We start from the raw sequence: 14,767 nt of genomic DNA on the forward strand, positions 1-14,767 counted from the left end.
AATGCCAGGGTGACATTCTGGAGCTTTCCTGAAAGTCCACCGGCTTGAGTCACCTTCTAAGCAACAGCCTTGCGTTCTGATGGACAGTACCCTACTCCTCTCCATGTAATTGTCCTACTTCTACTTATAGTTTCCTTCCTCTGTGCATCCTGGGTGGCATTGGACAGAATGCGTGGAAGTTAGAAGAGTCACAGTGTGCTGTACAGAAGGGAGCTGGGCCCGTTGTATTATCTTGGAATATAATTTTGTGCTGCTTCCTTTGGATCTCCCTTAAAATTTTGTTTTTCCCAAAGTGTAGTTCTGTCTGTAGACCTTGATGGATGCCTGTTGATTCTCAGAATATTGTTCATAAATGCATAAGTAAAACTTATTGGATTGCAAAGGAAACACATTATATTGAAATCATGATATCAAAATTTAAAAATATGGTGGTAGAGGAGACTTCTGCTTCTTGGAAGATGGAATAGATGCTCTTTCCCCTATTCTTCCCACCAAATACAACAAAAATATCGGCACATTATATATGAACTAAACATAAAAAGACTGAAAAGTGGAGAGAAGAATGAAGACCAGTTAGAGACTTTAGGGCCCAAGGAATATATGCTGATGAATATCCTAGATTTTCTTTTTACCTCAGTTATCCCAGACCTAGAGAGGAAAAAGCTTGGCAACCCAAAATGTCAAGATATGTGGACAAAAAAGTCCCAACAAAAGCCTTCTTTCTTTATTCAAAGGACCAGGAAAGGGTAGCTTAGCAAGACAGAAAGTTTTTAAATAATAAGCACTCCACTCCAGCCAAACACCACAGAAAAAACAAACAAACCAACAACAACAAAACAACAGCAACATCAAAAGTAACTAGAGACCTACAGCTACCTATGCCAGCGAAGGCTGAATGGGGAGTACAGACTCCCACCTTTGTCAGACTGTAAGCCAGAGGGTCCCAGTGGAGGCCCAGTGGGGAGGTGGGACTTGCACTGTCCAGCAGTAAAACTGAGCATCTCTCCCCATCCAGTGTCAACAGGGGCCAAGTGGAAAAGTTGGACGTCCAGCCCACCTGGAAATCATAAGGCAGCATCTCCCTTCTCCTGCTGGGAAAGTGTCAGATGAAGCCAACTAATGCAGAAGGTTTAAATAAGACCCAGGGCCTCATAACAAAACACTCAGAATGTCCAGATTTTAATACAAAATCACTCATCATGCCAAGAACCAGGAAAATCTCATCTTGAATGAAAAAAGATCATCGGTCGATGCCAACAGTGAGATGACAGAGATAGTAAAATGATCTGAAAAAGACTTTAAAGCAACCATTATAAAAAAACATTTCCATAAGCAATTATAAACACGCATAAAACGCATGAAAAACAGAAAGTTTTAGCAAATAAACAGAAGGCATAAAGAAGGACCAAATGGAAATTAGAACTGAAAAATAGAATAACCTAAATAAAAACTCTCTATGGATGGGCCCCAGAACAAAATGGATGAGACAGAGGAAACAATCCAGGTGACTTGGAGATAAAATGGAAATCACTCATTCTGAAAAAAAAAGAGAGAAAATAGTCTGAGAAAAAACGTGAATAGAGCCACAGGTACCTGTGAGACTGTAACAAAAAGTCTAATGTTGGTGTCATTAGAGACCTAGAAGGAGAGGTAAAAGAGTGGGTCTGAAAAAATAATGGCTGAAAACTTCCCAATTTGACAAGAGAGTTAAACCTACCTAATTAAGGAGCCAAGTGAATCACAAAAAGGACAAACCCATAGAAATCCACATCAAACCATATAGTCTGACTTCTAAAGCTAAAAACAAAGACAAAACCTTGTAGGTAATGAGAGAAAAATGGGGAAAACCATTTGAATGACAGTAGTTTTATCAAAAGCCACAGAGACTAGAAGAAATGGCATATCATATCATTTCTCAAGTGTTGAAAGAAAGGAACTGTCAACCCCCAAATTTCACATCTTTAGGAATGAAGGGGAAATCCAGACATTCACCAATGAAGGAAAATTGAGACCATTTGTCACCAGGCATAACAATAACAAATTTGAAACATAAGTGGCAAAAGAGAATTTAACACAGAAAATCAGATGTTGGACGTTCTACTTCATCTTTTGCAGTAAAATAATTTAGAAAATGAACAAACTGACATAAGCAGACATTTCACTAATGAGGATATACAGATGGCAAGTAGGCTCATGAAAAGATGCTCAACATCATTAGCCTTTAGGGAAATACAGATTAAAACCACAGCGAGATACCACTATATACCTACCAGGATGGCTAAAAAAAAAAAAAAGTTTAACATATGTTTATATGAGAAAAAACTGGGTCACTCATACATACATTATTAGTGAAGACGTTAAATGGTACAGCCTCTCTGAAAACTAATTTGGTAGTTTTCTTACAAAACTAAACATACAGCTACTAGTTGTATGAGCCAGCAGTTATGCTCTTGGGCAGTTATCCCAGAGAAAGGAATACTTCTGTTGACACCATAACCTGTACGTGAATGTTTACAGCAGTTTTATTGACAACAGCCAAAAACTGGAGGCAACTGAGAGATATTTCAGTGGGTTAATGGTTAAACAGACGATGGTACACTCACACTATGGAATACTAGTCAGTACTAAGGAGAAGAAACCACCGGCACACGTAACATCTCGGATGGATCTCCATAGTATTTTGTTGAGTAGGCAAGCCAGTCCCAAATGTTATATACTATAGGATTCCATTTATATGACAGTCTAGAAATGAAAAGAAATTATAGAAATGAAGAAATTATCGGTTGCCAGACTTTAAGTTCGGGGTGGAGTGGAAGGAAAGTATGGGTGAGTATAAAGGACAAAACAAGGGATTCTTGTGGTGATGAAAGTGTTCTGTATCTTGACTGTATCCCTGTTGAAATCTTTTACTAATTTTGCACAATGTTATCAACACTGGGGAAACTGGGTAGAAACTACACACGATCTCTCTGTATTTCTTACAAATGTATATGAATCTACAATATCTCAAAATAAAACATTTACTTAAAATAGTGATGATAGATTAATGTCTGTACTTTATTTACACTTTGAACAAGATCTAGTGGCAGGTCTAACTACTATTGAAATTTGGAAGTAATGATGAACGTAATTTCAAAATATCTTCAGCAGTTGTAATATGACTTAAAAATATCTGTGATATCTGTGACAGAGTCTCATGTCTTGCTGCTACTGTTGTGGTTTGTTGCTTAGATTCACAATGGAAGAAAACGTTAGATTTAGTCAGGAGTTAGTGAAAATTAAGATGTAATTCTTTCCTATCCAAGAGCACAGACCCCCAAAAGGTCTGTGGACAGGTTCAGAACCTCGGCTCCAGAGCATATGTTAAATGATAAACAAACAAACAGACAAGTAAACAAAGTGGACACTGAGCGAGATACAGAGTTCTCTTTCTTGTAGAAACAATTCCACATCTTGCATAAGCAATGAGAATGCTTCTGATTGACGGAGGAAGTGGGTCTGCAAGCAAATGCAGAAGAGAAAAGATTAAAGTTTTGAGATGGATATTATCTCAGTAAAAATGCTATAATGAAGGTGAATTGAAAAGAAGAAATGTGAATTCCAGGAGAACAAGCAATAGCATTTGAAGTAATATTGTAAGGAGAGCTGCAAATCAAATTTCTATCTCTATTTCTTGTTTTATACTTATTTGCTCATTTAATACTTTTCCGCCATGTTTGAACTGATAAAGACAACAACAGTCCATGAAGTCAAGGTAAAAATCATGTGCATTCTGGGTTTCCTTTTACAGTGAGCCATCCATTTTATGATGATACTTTCCTCTCCCTCCCCTCCCCCACCCCAAGCCCCTGTGCACTTTCTGAGTCATGGATTGCCTCTTCGGTGACTTTAGAACAATTATACAAACACAGGTTCCCGTTTAGCATTGTGTGGTAGATGTTGGCTGCCCAGACAGTTTCACTTCCTCCTTACTAACAAAACCCGAATTTCCTTCAGCTACCCACATCTCCCCTAGGCATGATTCCACTCCTGGAAGAAAGACTGGTGTTAGATCCTGGCGATCCTTTGCAAATGATCTTTGGAAAAACAAACAAACAAACAAACAAACTCAAAACCAAAACAAAACAAAAAAAAAAAACCAAGGCTTAATTTAATCAGAGCATGATTTCTTCCCTGGACTGCTACAAGTAGACTTAAGAAAGAAGCTTTTTCTTCTGGTAGTTGGAAGATCGATCTTTTTGTCTCCACCGCTTCTCTATATAGTGGCAATCATTTGGTGACCATGATGGAAGCCAGTCTGTTGACAAAACAGAAGCATAGAAAGGACTGAGTGAAAGAAAGCCCTGAGTGACAGCGGGAGCTCAGATTATACAGTGACTGGTGTCCACTCTATCTTTGAATGTTCATATTTTTCAAATCAGCTCGGTTGTGGTTTTTTATTACTTGCAGGCAAAATCATCCTAATGTTAGATGTTAGCAAGGAAAATGTAACAGGGGCAATACACTAAAGCCGCAGTTCCCTTGGTGGCAGAGACTATGTCTTGTTCATGGCTTAGTTGGATACTTGGTTGAATATTATTGGATGCATGAAACCAACATTTTAGTTCCATTTCCAATTCTAATGAGCAAAGGAGTCTGTTCCCTTGAAAAACTTTTTTTTTTAAGTCAAGATTTTTGTATTAACTGACAGTTAATGGTTTTCCAGTCAGCAGTATTTACTCATCTCTATCATGTCTAGAAAGTTATACAAAGTCGTGTTAATAGCTAACAAATAATATTGCTATTAAGCTCCATTGGTTAGTGCTGTCATAAGCACTTTTCAAGTATCAATCCATTTATTTTGAAAAAAAAAAAGCAAAGAAGCCTATAAGTCTATTACTACTCTTTCCATAGATAAAAGACCCTGAGGTTAAAAGGTCCCATGATATATCTGTATTTGGTCACATAGGCAGTTTGAGAGATGCAGATAAGATTTTAACTCAGGCAATCTAGCTTGATTGCCTTTGTACAGCAGATAGAATATACTTTTCCTACTTAAAGGCAACACAGTGATAAAGAATTTTGAGAACCACTAGCTATGACATGTATTTGGGGAATTGGAAAAGAAGAAAGTGTAAATTCTGGTTTATGATCTACCATCTCAGACTCAACTCTTAAGTGCTATGCTTTCCAACACCGCAGCCACTAGCTAGCTACCTGAGCATTGGAAATGTGGCTAGTGTGGACTTGAACGTGCTATAAGTGTAAAACACATACCAGACTTTGAAGTCTTAGTGAGAAAAAATATCTAAACTATCTCTTTCATAATTTATGATATGGATTATATATTGAAGAGATAATATTCTGAATATATCGGGTTATACAAATATATTGTTAAAATTAATTCCATTTATTTTTTACATATTTTAATGTAGCTAGAAAATTTAAAATACATATGTGGCATATTAAATCATAACAACTTTTTTATTGTACAGCACTATTGATTTTGTGTTCAGTGATATTTCTGGGTTCTTTCTGTATCTTCTGAATTAAAAAAGTCTCACAGTTCAGAGATACTTCATTAATATTAACATTTTCAACAGTGGATGGATCATTGACTCTTTCCTAAAACTAATTATATAATGACTAAAAATTATTTTTGAAATGATTGTTGTTAGCCACTCTGAAAATGCTAATAATCTTACTAGCGATTTTGTAGAAGGCTACAGGATTTTTGAAACTCTAGAATCTGAAAACAGAAGCAGAAGATATTATAAAGAGGTAGAACTCTAAGCCGGACATTTAGGCTGCCATGCTCAACGGCCATTTGTGTAAGAAATCACTCTACATGAGAATGTGTTGGTTTGTGCCAAATAGAGATTTAATATTATAAACTTCTCAGCACACAGGGCAAAGGTCTACTAAGTACCACCTGCTTTACAAACCAAGTTTATATCTGGTCTTTCTCAAACTATACCACGATTCACAGAAATGGCATATTTTCTTAGTTCTTTTGATATTGCAGTTCCAAAAAGCACTCATTATAGATAAACCCATGCCTGCATTTCAAAGCTAAAGACAGATAATAATTTGGGATGAAAGTGGAAATAGGCCTATGAGATTGGAAGTTGCAAATGCATTGAAAAAAAAAAGAAAAATCAGGTCCCTTCTTACTCCAAAGCAGACAGCAGCAAATAGTTTCTTCTTACTCTCCTTTTTGGTCCATTTCTCTTTTTCCTTATTTTGATTTTGGTATGACGTATGTACATGCCTAAGATATACAGAAGCTAAATAAACACACAGCCTCGCTCCTAAGGGAACTTTCTATATAGATCAGTGTACTTTTTAAATCATATAAATATCTGATTAACTTGGGATTCAGGAAAAACCTAATGTTAGGACCTTATCCAAGATCCACATACTTTAGTTTCCCCCGCGCCCCGCCCCGCCCCTAAATTTGCAAGGCAAAAATGCAGAGCCTAAATGAAAAACTATGTGGACTCCTGAAAAATTTTTTTTTTGTAAATGACTTTAGCAAACATAAATGAAATCATTTATATCACTGATACATTTTTACTGAAGAGTCTGTGAATCAATAATCAATGAGCTAATCAGAGTGATCAATGGATACTGAGTATCTCTATGTCTGGAAACTTACTCATTAAAAATTAAGTGGAATAAGCCGAAATGGTTCAGTTAGTTAAAAGATACAACTGACACACCCTTGGCAATATTTCATAGAGGTGAAACTTGATCTGAGCCTTGAAAAGTGAGTAAAATTTAAAGGAAGAAAGAGCAGTTCTAAGGAAGGGGGCAATTTGATCTAATAATAATAGAAAGATAATTCATCTCAGGAACAATAAGAAAATCCAGTCTTGAATATTTCTGGTCAGTGGTGAGAAATAAGGTTGGATAGACAGAAAAAAACAAATAGTGGAGATTTTTAGCCTAAGGTATCGAAGTTTATCATTTAGAAGACACTAGTTCTTCTATGTTCATATGTTTTTCTGGTTTTAAGAGTGACATGAGAATATCACTGTTCAAATGGCAATTTAGGGAATAAATAGAAGCAGGACATAGGATCTGAGATGTCTTGAGATCCAGTTGTGAGGCTGACAATGGTGAGTAAGGACCTGGCTGTAGAAAGAGAAAGAAAGATGCCTGCGATTTCCTGAAGGAAGATGTCATAGAGCTTGATGACTAGGCTGGTTGATGATCTTGCGGGAATCTGTTTTTAAGAGAAATGCAATGTAGCCTTGAGTTGTGATCCTGAGCTCCCATACTTTCCGTTCCTTTTCTTCTCAGTAGATGACCATTTCTTCTACTCTTTCACATCATTCTTGCCCAAAGAAACCCTTTATAAATATTTGCAAAAAAAAATTGAATCAATATAATAGCTTTACAACATATATCCCCACCAAAAATAACTGGCTGCACAAATATCAGCACAATGCAAGATGTCATTCTGCTTTCCCTCTTGCTCATTATTTAAACTGTTTCTCTACACTGAATACTCTCCCCTTCAACCTCATTAGTCCTTAGTAAATCTACCTGTTCTTTAAATCTCATCAAAAATGTCGCTTCACTTTGTTTCTTGATTCATTCCAGCTAAAGGTGTTTGTACTTCTCTTTTGATAATTAATCACCAATTGTAGTTCTTCTTATGTTTTAATTTTTATACATGTTTTTATTAGTTACTTACTTGGTGCCTCTTAGAGGACAGGGACTATGTCTTACTCGTATTTATATTTAATCTCTGTAGGGTTTAGATCAGAATTCTGCACAGAGTAGGTAATGTGTCATTTGCTATTAAGTGATATTGAATTATTTGGTGACACCATTCTGGTGTCCCTGGTGTAGGGACATGGCATTTCTCATCTGGAGCTATCACTGAAGTCTGCTAACACACCTGCATGCCTCCAATTCATCCTTCGTATTGCTGTCTAAATTATTTAGTTGAAGTTGGTATCCCATTGCCTCAGGATAAAATCCCAACTTTTAATATTCAAGGTCTTCTATCACCTGGTCGTGCTTTTACGCCCATCCTGGGCTTGATGCTCCACATGCAGTGTGGGCATGGGTCATGGCACACAATAGTTTTCTCAGGCCTTTGTTTAATGCTGCTGCCTTAGGCTGGGATGAGCCTCCTACTCCTGCTGGTGACTCTTCTTTTCATCCTCCAGGTCACAGGAGCAACTCTTTTGCGTGGTTATTATCACCTCCGGCAACTCCAAGTTACTCCTTAGCTAGGATGCCAAGAATTAGGTAAACATCTCCTTGCTAATGACGAAGACATTGAAAATGGTTTTCTAAAGTTGTCAAAAGGCATCTAATCCAGACCCTGGGAATCTATGTACATGTCAGAGTTCAGTGTTTAATAGTGGTGACACTCTTATAAAGTCTGACTCTTCTTTAGCTGCAATTTTTGGACTACCATAGGAAAACAGAGTTTGAATTAGGATTGTACCTGGCACAGGGCGAGTACTTGCTGGTCTCTATCCCCCTCGTCCATAAAATCTCTCATGATACAGAGAAATTTCCTTCACTCTCCCTTCCTGTAAGGCGAGAATTGCTGCCATTAATGATCAAATATTGTGGCAAAATAAACACATCGACCAATCCTCTACCAAAGACCTGCTTCCTATGAAATTTTGAATGATCACTTTAAGCTATCTCATTAAAATTCATATATTGCCCCTTTGTGCTCACATGACAGATAAGAGACAGTTTCTTCTCCTTTTTTTTTCCAGTGGGACTGTATGAAATTACCATATTCTGAAACACTCCTGGGCTTAAAATAGATGAAAAATGAAACATCAAAATGAATGGACTGTGGATCCTAAATGTATGAACTCTGAGAAACTGGAACATCAAGTAATATTTATTTGTGGAGGTATGTGGTTTCTAATCTTAAATCTATTTCAGTTTGTTCCACACTGGAGAACATTAGAAAATACCGCCTGAGTAAAGCCTGTGGTTTAGCAGCCCTGAAAAAGTCAAAACTCTTGTTTTTTTGTTAATATAATCTGGCTTCTCCTTCTATTAAAGGTCAAAAGTTATAGAGAACACACCTAGGAAGAGGTATTTTATATTTTTGCCAAAGGAAAAAGCTCTGCAGATATTTTCAGACATCTAAGCCAATAGAGCTTTTAAAACCTTTATTTCCTTCTGCCTTGTTACATACTTCTTATTTCACCAAAATTTATTTATAACACCTTTTACTACTTATTCATTTATTCAACCACTATTTATTCAGCTCCCATTGTGTGCGAGGCTTGGTGCTAGGTGTTGGGATCTAGCAGTGAGCAGAAAAAGACAGTCTTCAAATTGTGACATTAACAATCCAGCAAGGACAGACCTAGGATTATCAAATAATCATACCCATTAATGAGAACTCTATCAAGTGCTCTATTTTAGAGAACCTGGGCTATAAGACTGTCTCAAAGGGGATCTGATCTAGGTGAAAAGGTCAAGGAAGGCTTCCTAGAGGAGGAAGTGACAATCGCACTGATATATGGATGATGAGTAAGAGCTAAAATTGCATTCCGTACAGAGGGACTATTATGTGCAAAGGCCCTGTGAAACCAGTGGGCATGGCACCTACAAGCAGATGCAAGTAGGCCAGTTTGGTTAGCAGAGAGAGCTGGACGAGATATGGTGGGGACAAGGTTGGAGCAGGAAGGAGGGGTCAAGCCATGCAGGTGTTAGACCGTATTAGAGATAGTGCCTTTATCCTAATTGTTTGGGAAAACTGTCAAGGGTTTATAAGCAACAAGAGACCAGAGCCATTTATGTCTTGAAAGGACCTCTAGAATTAACAAAGAACATATTAAAGGGGGATGAATGGTGAGGGGAGGTGAGCTGAAACTATCACAGTTATCCCAGGCATCAGATGTTGGCATCTGTGATCAGGGTGGTGATAGAAAGCAGGCTGGAGATTTGAAGTGAAATAAATAGGACTTGGGGACAACTCGGATATATGGCATGACTCCTGGGTTTCTCTGCTGGCTAAAACCTTTCCAAATTAAGGCTTGTGTAGGCCTGATATATTTATTCTCCAAAGAAAAATCCCTTTCAATGACCCTTTCACTATTTATGGAGAACCTATTATATATTATTCTGGCTGCTGGTGACAGAGTGGACAAGGCAAAGTCTTTCATGGAGCTTGTGACTCTTGGTGCCAGAAAGTCTGATTAAGGTGAAAATTAGCACAAGCACAGTGAAAACAGTTTAAACTAAGGGAGTTCAATTTTTCTTTTAGCAAATCAGAGCAAGTCTTTTCTTTTTTTTAGTGCTTTATAATTTTTAAAGCCCCTTACTACCTCACGGGGACCAGTGTGACATGCAGGAAGGTGTAAATTGAGAAGCTAGGGCAGAAATCATTACTAGGGCTTAGATTTTCCAAATCCAAGATGAGGGCACCTCTCCTTATTTTTTTAGTTTTATTTTTTTTCTTTTATTTTTGCCTTGCTTTGCCCCCTCCTTCTCTTTTTAAAAATGAAAACCATAATCAAGAAGGCTGAAAAGCCAGTCTGCTGAGGAAACATATTCCCTTTCTAAATAGCCAGTTCGAAAAATAACACATTCAAGGTCTTCCTCTCGACACAGATTAAATCTAAGAGGCAGAAGTATGCTTCTTTTGCCTTCATCATTAGTGAAAGTAACAGAACCAGATTCTTTCTTGGTCTAGTGAAGGCAAGCTAATTAGGAAGAGTCGGACTTTGCGATCTGTTGTGGAGGGAACAGTTTCAGGTATGTATTTTGGAAGCTCATGCCAGTGCCCTGTGGGGGAACTTGGAAGTGAGGGAAATAAAGAGGCTGGCCTGCGTTCACCTTAGCTTTTTTTTTTTTTTTTTTCCATTTGGAGAGAGAAGCCACATGTAATTTTGGTACTTCCTCTCTATTACATTATTTTAGTTCTCACATTTAGCTCGTCTTTAATGGGTCAATGTTCTTTTGTTTCCATTAATAACAAGCTTGATTTTTATGAGATTATATTAGAAAGCTTGATCCCAGGGAGGTTCTCAGGATGCGATCATACTTCCTTTGACCCGCAGAAGCATTAGAGATAGGAGCACATCTTCCTTGCAACTCTCATTTCTCGGGTCTGAGGCACATCAGTTATGATGCCTCTTCTTTACCAGAAAGGAGATATTTTCCTTTGTATCTGCCATATTCCCAATTACCAAGCAAACACAAAACACTCACATCTGGACCAAATTTCCAATAACATTATTTATCAAAATAAATTTATTAAAAGTATTCAAAGACCACTTCAAAGTTTAGCTGCCTTCAGGACAGTTTTTGGCACTCATCATGGATGCTGAACTTTCTACACAACAGTACTCATTCTATGACACACCACTTAACAGTTAAAACACAGACCATTTCTGTTTTAGCGTTATATGAGACAACAGTACTGATGATCTGTAGTCATAAGAACTTCAATACGCTTGCATGTAGTAAACGTTTTAATGTTACTTAGTACTAAGATAAACTAAAACTAAAACCACTATGTGGTAATATAAGACTGATTTGGGGAAAGATGCACAGCCAGCTAGCTAAGGCCACATAATCCCAGGCCTACTGATAATGAAAATGCTTTTGGACCAATAGTATTACATTATATCTTTCAGTCTCACAATCCTGCTTTTCCAGTGGGAGACACACCACATTCGGACCCCTCTCTCCCTGTGTTCTCTACAGTTAAGGAAGCCCTCTTGGCACTAGCTTCTCCTGGACGACTACCAGCTTCCTAACTGACTCCAACTTCAAATCAACAGTTCTGAGTAATGTCTCCCGAACACCCAGGCTGATCTCAAGTCAGTCTTTGGGGGCAGGCTGCAGCCTTCCCCTTTAGGAAAAAACGAAATGTCCTTCACTTTGGGGCTTCTGTTTCCATCTCATGTAGCATGGGGCTCCGAGGTGATCTGTGGCTTTTTACACAAGTCCTGGTAGAATTCCGACTCCAAGAAACGGGGGTAAGAATTGTTTTCCATCAAGCTGTATACCCTTTTCTGGGCAGTTGTAAAGCAGCCACTTGTAGCCTCTTGTATATTTTGGGCAATTAGAGTTTTGGTTTGAAAGTCTATGTTTATCTGAAACAAAGCAAAAAAAAAAAAAAAAAGTCTTATTTCATATTCAGAGTTAGAGGTTTAAATCTATTTAATATTTGAAAACCAAAATCTATAATGTGTGATGAGCTTCACAAGCCAAGTCACTGAAGAAACTTGACTGAAATCTAAGATTAGAGAAAAAAAATTTGCCTCCCCCAACCCATCCCTTTTATTGATTTCAATTCACTTGTTTCACTTTGGTGCTAAGAATGTTCATAATATGCTGAAAGTAAGCACTTTCCCCCCCTTACCTCTTTTGGAGCTTCTTTTTCTATGAAGTCAGTATATATTTTTTTTGCTTTTGAGGACAACTTTTGGGGTGACTTAGTTTTTTTGAAGTCTTCACAGGCCAGCCAGAATTCAATATTTTCTTCACAGAATTCAGATTTTAAAAAAGCCCTGAACGCAGCAAGACCATCTGGAGGAGAAGCAGGGGGAGAGGGAGAACAAAAATATGCAGAATGTGAACTGAGTGACCAAATAATCCCTTATTTTTTTCCCTAGAACTCCCATTCCCTTGCCTCTCCCTCATATTTTATTATTTCTAGATGATAGCAATTTCCTGGATTTCGCTCAAACTTGTAATCCTCAGAATTTAGCTCTTTAAAGACTAAGATGCCAGGAGACCAAAGGCTTAAGTTGGCACACTGCTATAAAGACAAGAATACTTCACTTGACTGTCAGTGAAAATATTTATAGGGGAGCACTAAGCTCTCTGGGAACTAAGCCTCCTGAAAACACTATATGCAGTGGAAAAGCTGACTGAATCTTAACAAAGAGCAACTGCCACTATCACTTTTTTAGGTTAATTTTCTTCTCCATCTGAATGAACCATGCATGTCCATGGCTAAATACTGGGGAATAAAGGAGTCTGTCATAATGACTGCAAAGCTGAACTGCATCATGTAAGCTGCTCTTCTGTTTCGTGGACACAACCTTTCCAGACTCTTGTGATGCTTGGAATGGATCAAATTCAGGAAGTGAACTTACATTTACTGGCTAGCAGCTCATCAAATGCTTCTGACCACAGCTGTGCTTCCTCAGGAGAAGGCCTGCAAGAGAAGTTCTGCACATTAGCTCATGTACGTCAGGGCTTTCGAGTTCTCCTTTTCAGCTCAACAGCTAGCTAGTCGTATATGCAAGAACATGATTTTCAACTTACTTGATGAAGGTTTGCTGTTTGCTTTTCTTGCCAGTTTTGGGCTTCCCAGGAGAGGAAGAATGTTGCAAGAAGTAGCTCAAACGGGTCTTCCAATCTTTTAATCTAAAAAAATATATATGTATACATTCACTGAGTGGAAACACTTGGAAGTGCTACTGCAGCTGATGGTATTTTTACCGGAGTCACCAGTAAATACAGGCAAACCGAACAGACAAAGCAAGAACTCAAGTCAGTCTTACTCGTTTAGCATGTGAACCCTGTGCTTATGTATGGAACACAATTAGTTTCATCCATTTATCTGTACACAACTACTAGTTTTATAACTAAGGGAAGAACTACCTGTAATTACCAGGATGTTTTAATGAATTTAGTTTGCATAGTTCAGATACTATTTCTGGCAGGCAAAAGGCAGCAGTTTTTTTGCAACGTTAATTACAGTCCAGAGGCATTTCACCCTTGATGAAGCTGACAGTGGGACTGCCTTGAGCCAGTCCATGCTCATTTCCCTTCTGTCCTAGCAGTGGGAGGTTCTGGACCACACCAGAAGCTGTGCACGACGAGGGATGTGTGTGGCTGTGGCATCCACTCCCTGACTACAACACTCATTTTAAGCAGATGATCAATTATAAAACTAAAGAAACAACAACAACAAAAAAATGGTTTTAAAACGAATATATTCAGAAACAGCAAAAATATCTCCATCGCCGCAGCTGTGTAAGATGATCAGAACTTAAAACGCAACGTACGAACGATGGGGACGCCCTTCAGCCGCAGGATTCCCAGCTGTCATTTTAAATGCAGGGGGACACAAAGCCAACCGCAATTTCTAAGCGCATCTACCACCGCCTCTCTATCAAGAATTTTCTTCAGTTCCTAAACTCCGATAGTCCTCTCACGCAACAAAATACACAGCACACAGATTTAACCTTACTTAGCAAATTAAGCGTTTCCACATTTTTTTTTTTTTCCTCCTGCAGAGGCGCAGGCTACATAGTTTCCTATTGTTAAAACCGAGCTGCAAAGCACAGCGTTTCAGCAAACCCATAGAGCTAGGTCTGCACTGGTGGCAGGAGAGAGAAGAAAGCCGTACTCACAGGGTTCGCTTCATTTTTTCCCGCTTCTCTTCGCTTTTGGGGCCACTGCCTGAGCTCTTGTCCATGGATCCACAGTCGTGCTGGACAGCCAGGAACATGGCACTTTGCATTATTGTCCTGCCTCCGGGGCTGCGGCTGATTGTGGCGGGGCGCGCCGCAGCCGTACTTATAGCAGGTAGCGGCGTGGGGCGGGGTCTCGCGACGCAGTCCCCGCCCCCAGAGGGTGCCTATTGGCCAGCTGCGGATGGACCCGGGGGCGGGGTTAGCCTGGCCGGAGGTCGTCACGTCTCCGCCGAAGGGTATGGAAGCGAGGGCGCTGCTGACGTCTGCGGTCTCGGCTTTTTGCGCACTGGGGCGGAACGCGGCAGCGGGCTGGGGCCAGTGCGGGGAGCAGACGGGGACCTTTCACTCTGAGC

General features: G+C 38.9%; 1 protein-coding gene and 1 long non-coding RNA gene across 2 annotated transcripts in view; one reads left to right on the top strand and one right to left on the bottom strand.

Moving 5' to 3' along the window:
• Nucleotides 1-9,049, top strand: part of LOC120619164 (uncharacterized) — a 78,833-nt gene extending 69,784 nt beyond the window's left edge. Inside the window, exon 3 of the long non-coding RNA XR_005657381.1 lies at nucleotides 8,730-9,049. This is a non-coding gene — a long non-coding RNA (uncharacterized LOC120619164). The remainder of the gene's footprint in view (nucleotides 1-8,729) is intronic.
• Nucleotides 9,050-11,199: 2,150 nt separating this feature from the next.
• On the bottom strand, nucleotides 11,200-14,511 carry RGS2 (regulator of G protein signaling 2). Its single transcript, XM_039883350.1, has 5 exons — nucleotides 14,352-14,511; nucleotides 13,258-13,359; nucleotides 13,086-13,147; nucleotides 12,347-12,513; nucleotides 11,200-12,077 (listed from the first exon to the last, which is right to left on the bottom strand). Exons 1-5 carry the CDS (start codon nucleotides 14,459-14,461, stop codon nucleotides 11,883-11,885), a joined length of 636 nt encoding a protein of 211 aa, XP_039739284.1. The 5' UTR covers nucleotides 14,462-14,511; the 3' UTR covers nucleotides 11,200-11,882.
• Nucleotides 14,512-14,767: the final 256 nt, after the last annotated feature.

The sequence above is a fragment of the Pteropus medius genome, unplaced genomic scaffold (genome assembly GCF_902729225.1).
Source record: "Pteropus medius unplaced genomic scaffold, Ma_sr-lr_union100, whole genome shotgun sequence".
Classification (NCBI taxonomy): domain Eukaryota; kingdom Metazoa; phylum Chordata; class Mammalia; order Chiroptera; family Pteropodidae; genus Pteropus; species Pteropus medius.

Bases quoted from the DNA above. Each gene is read 5' to 3' on its own strand.
- RGS2 (XM_039883350.1), bottom strand. From the start codon at position 14,461: ATGCAAAGTGCCATGTTCCTGGCTGTCCAGCACGACTGTGGATCCATG. The intron at 13,148-13,257 runs GTAAGTTGAAAA...CTTCTCTTGCAG, and splicing joins AAACAGCAAACCTTCATCAA to GCCTTCTCCTGAGGAAGCAC. The intron at 12,078-12,346 runs GTAAGGGGGGGA...GCTTTGTTTCAG, and splicing joins AAAAAGAAGCTCCAAAAGAG to ATAAACATAGACTTTCAAAC.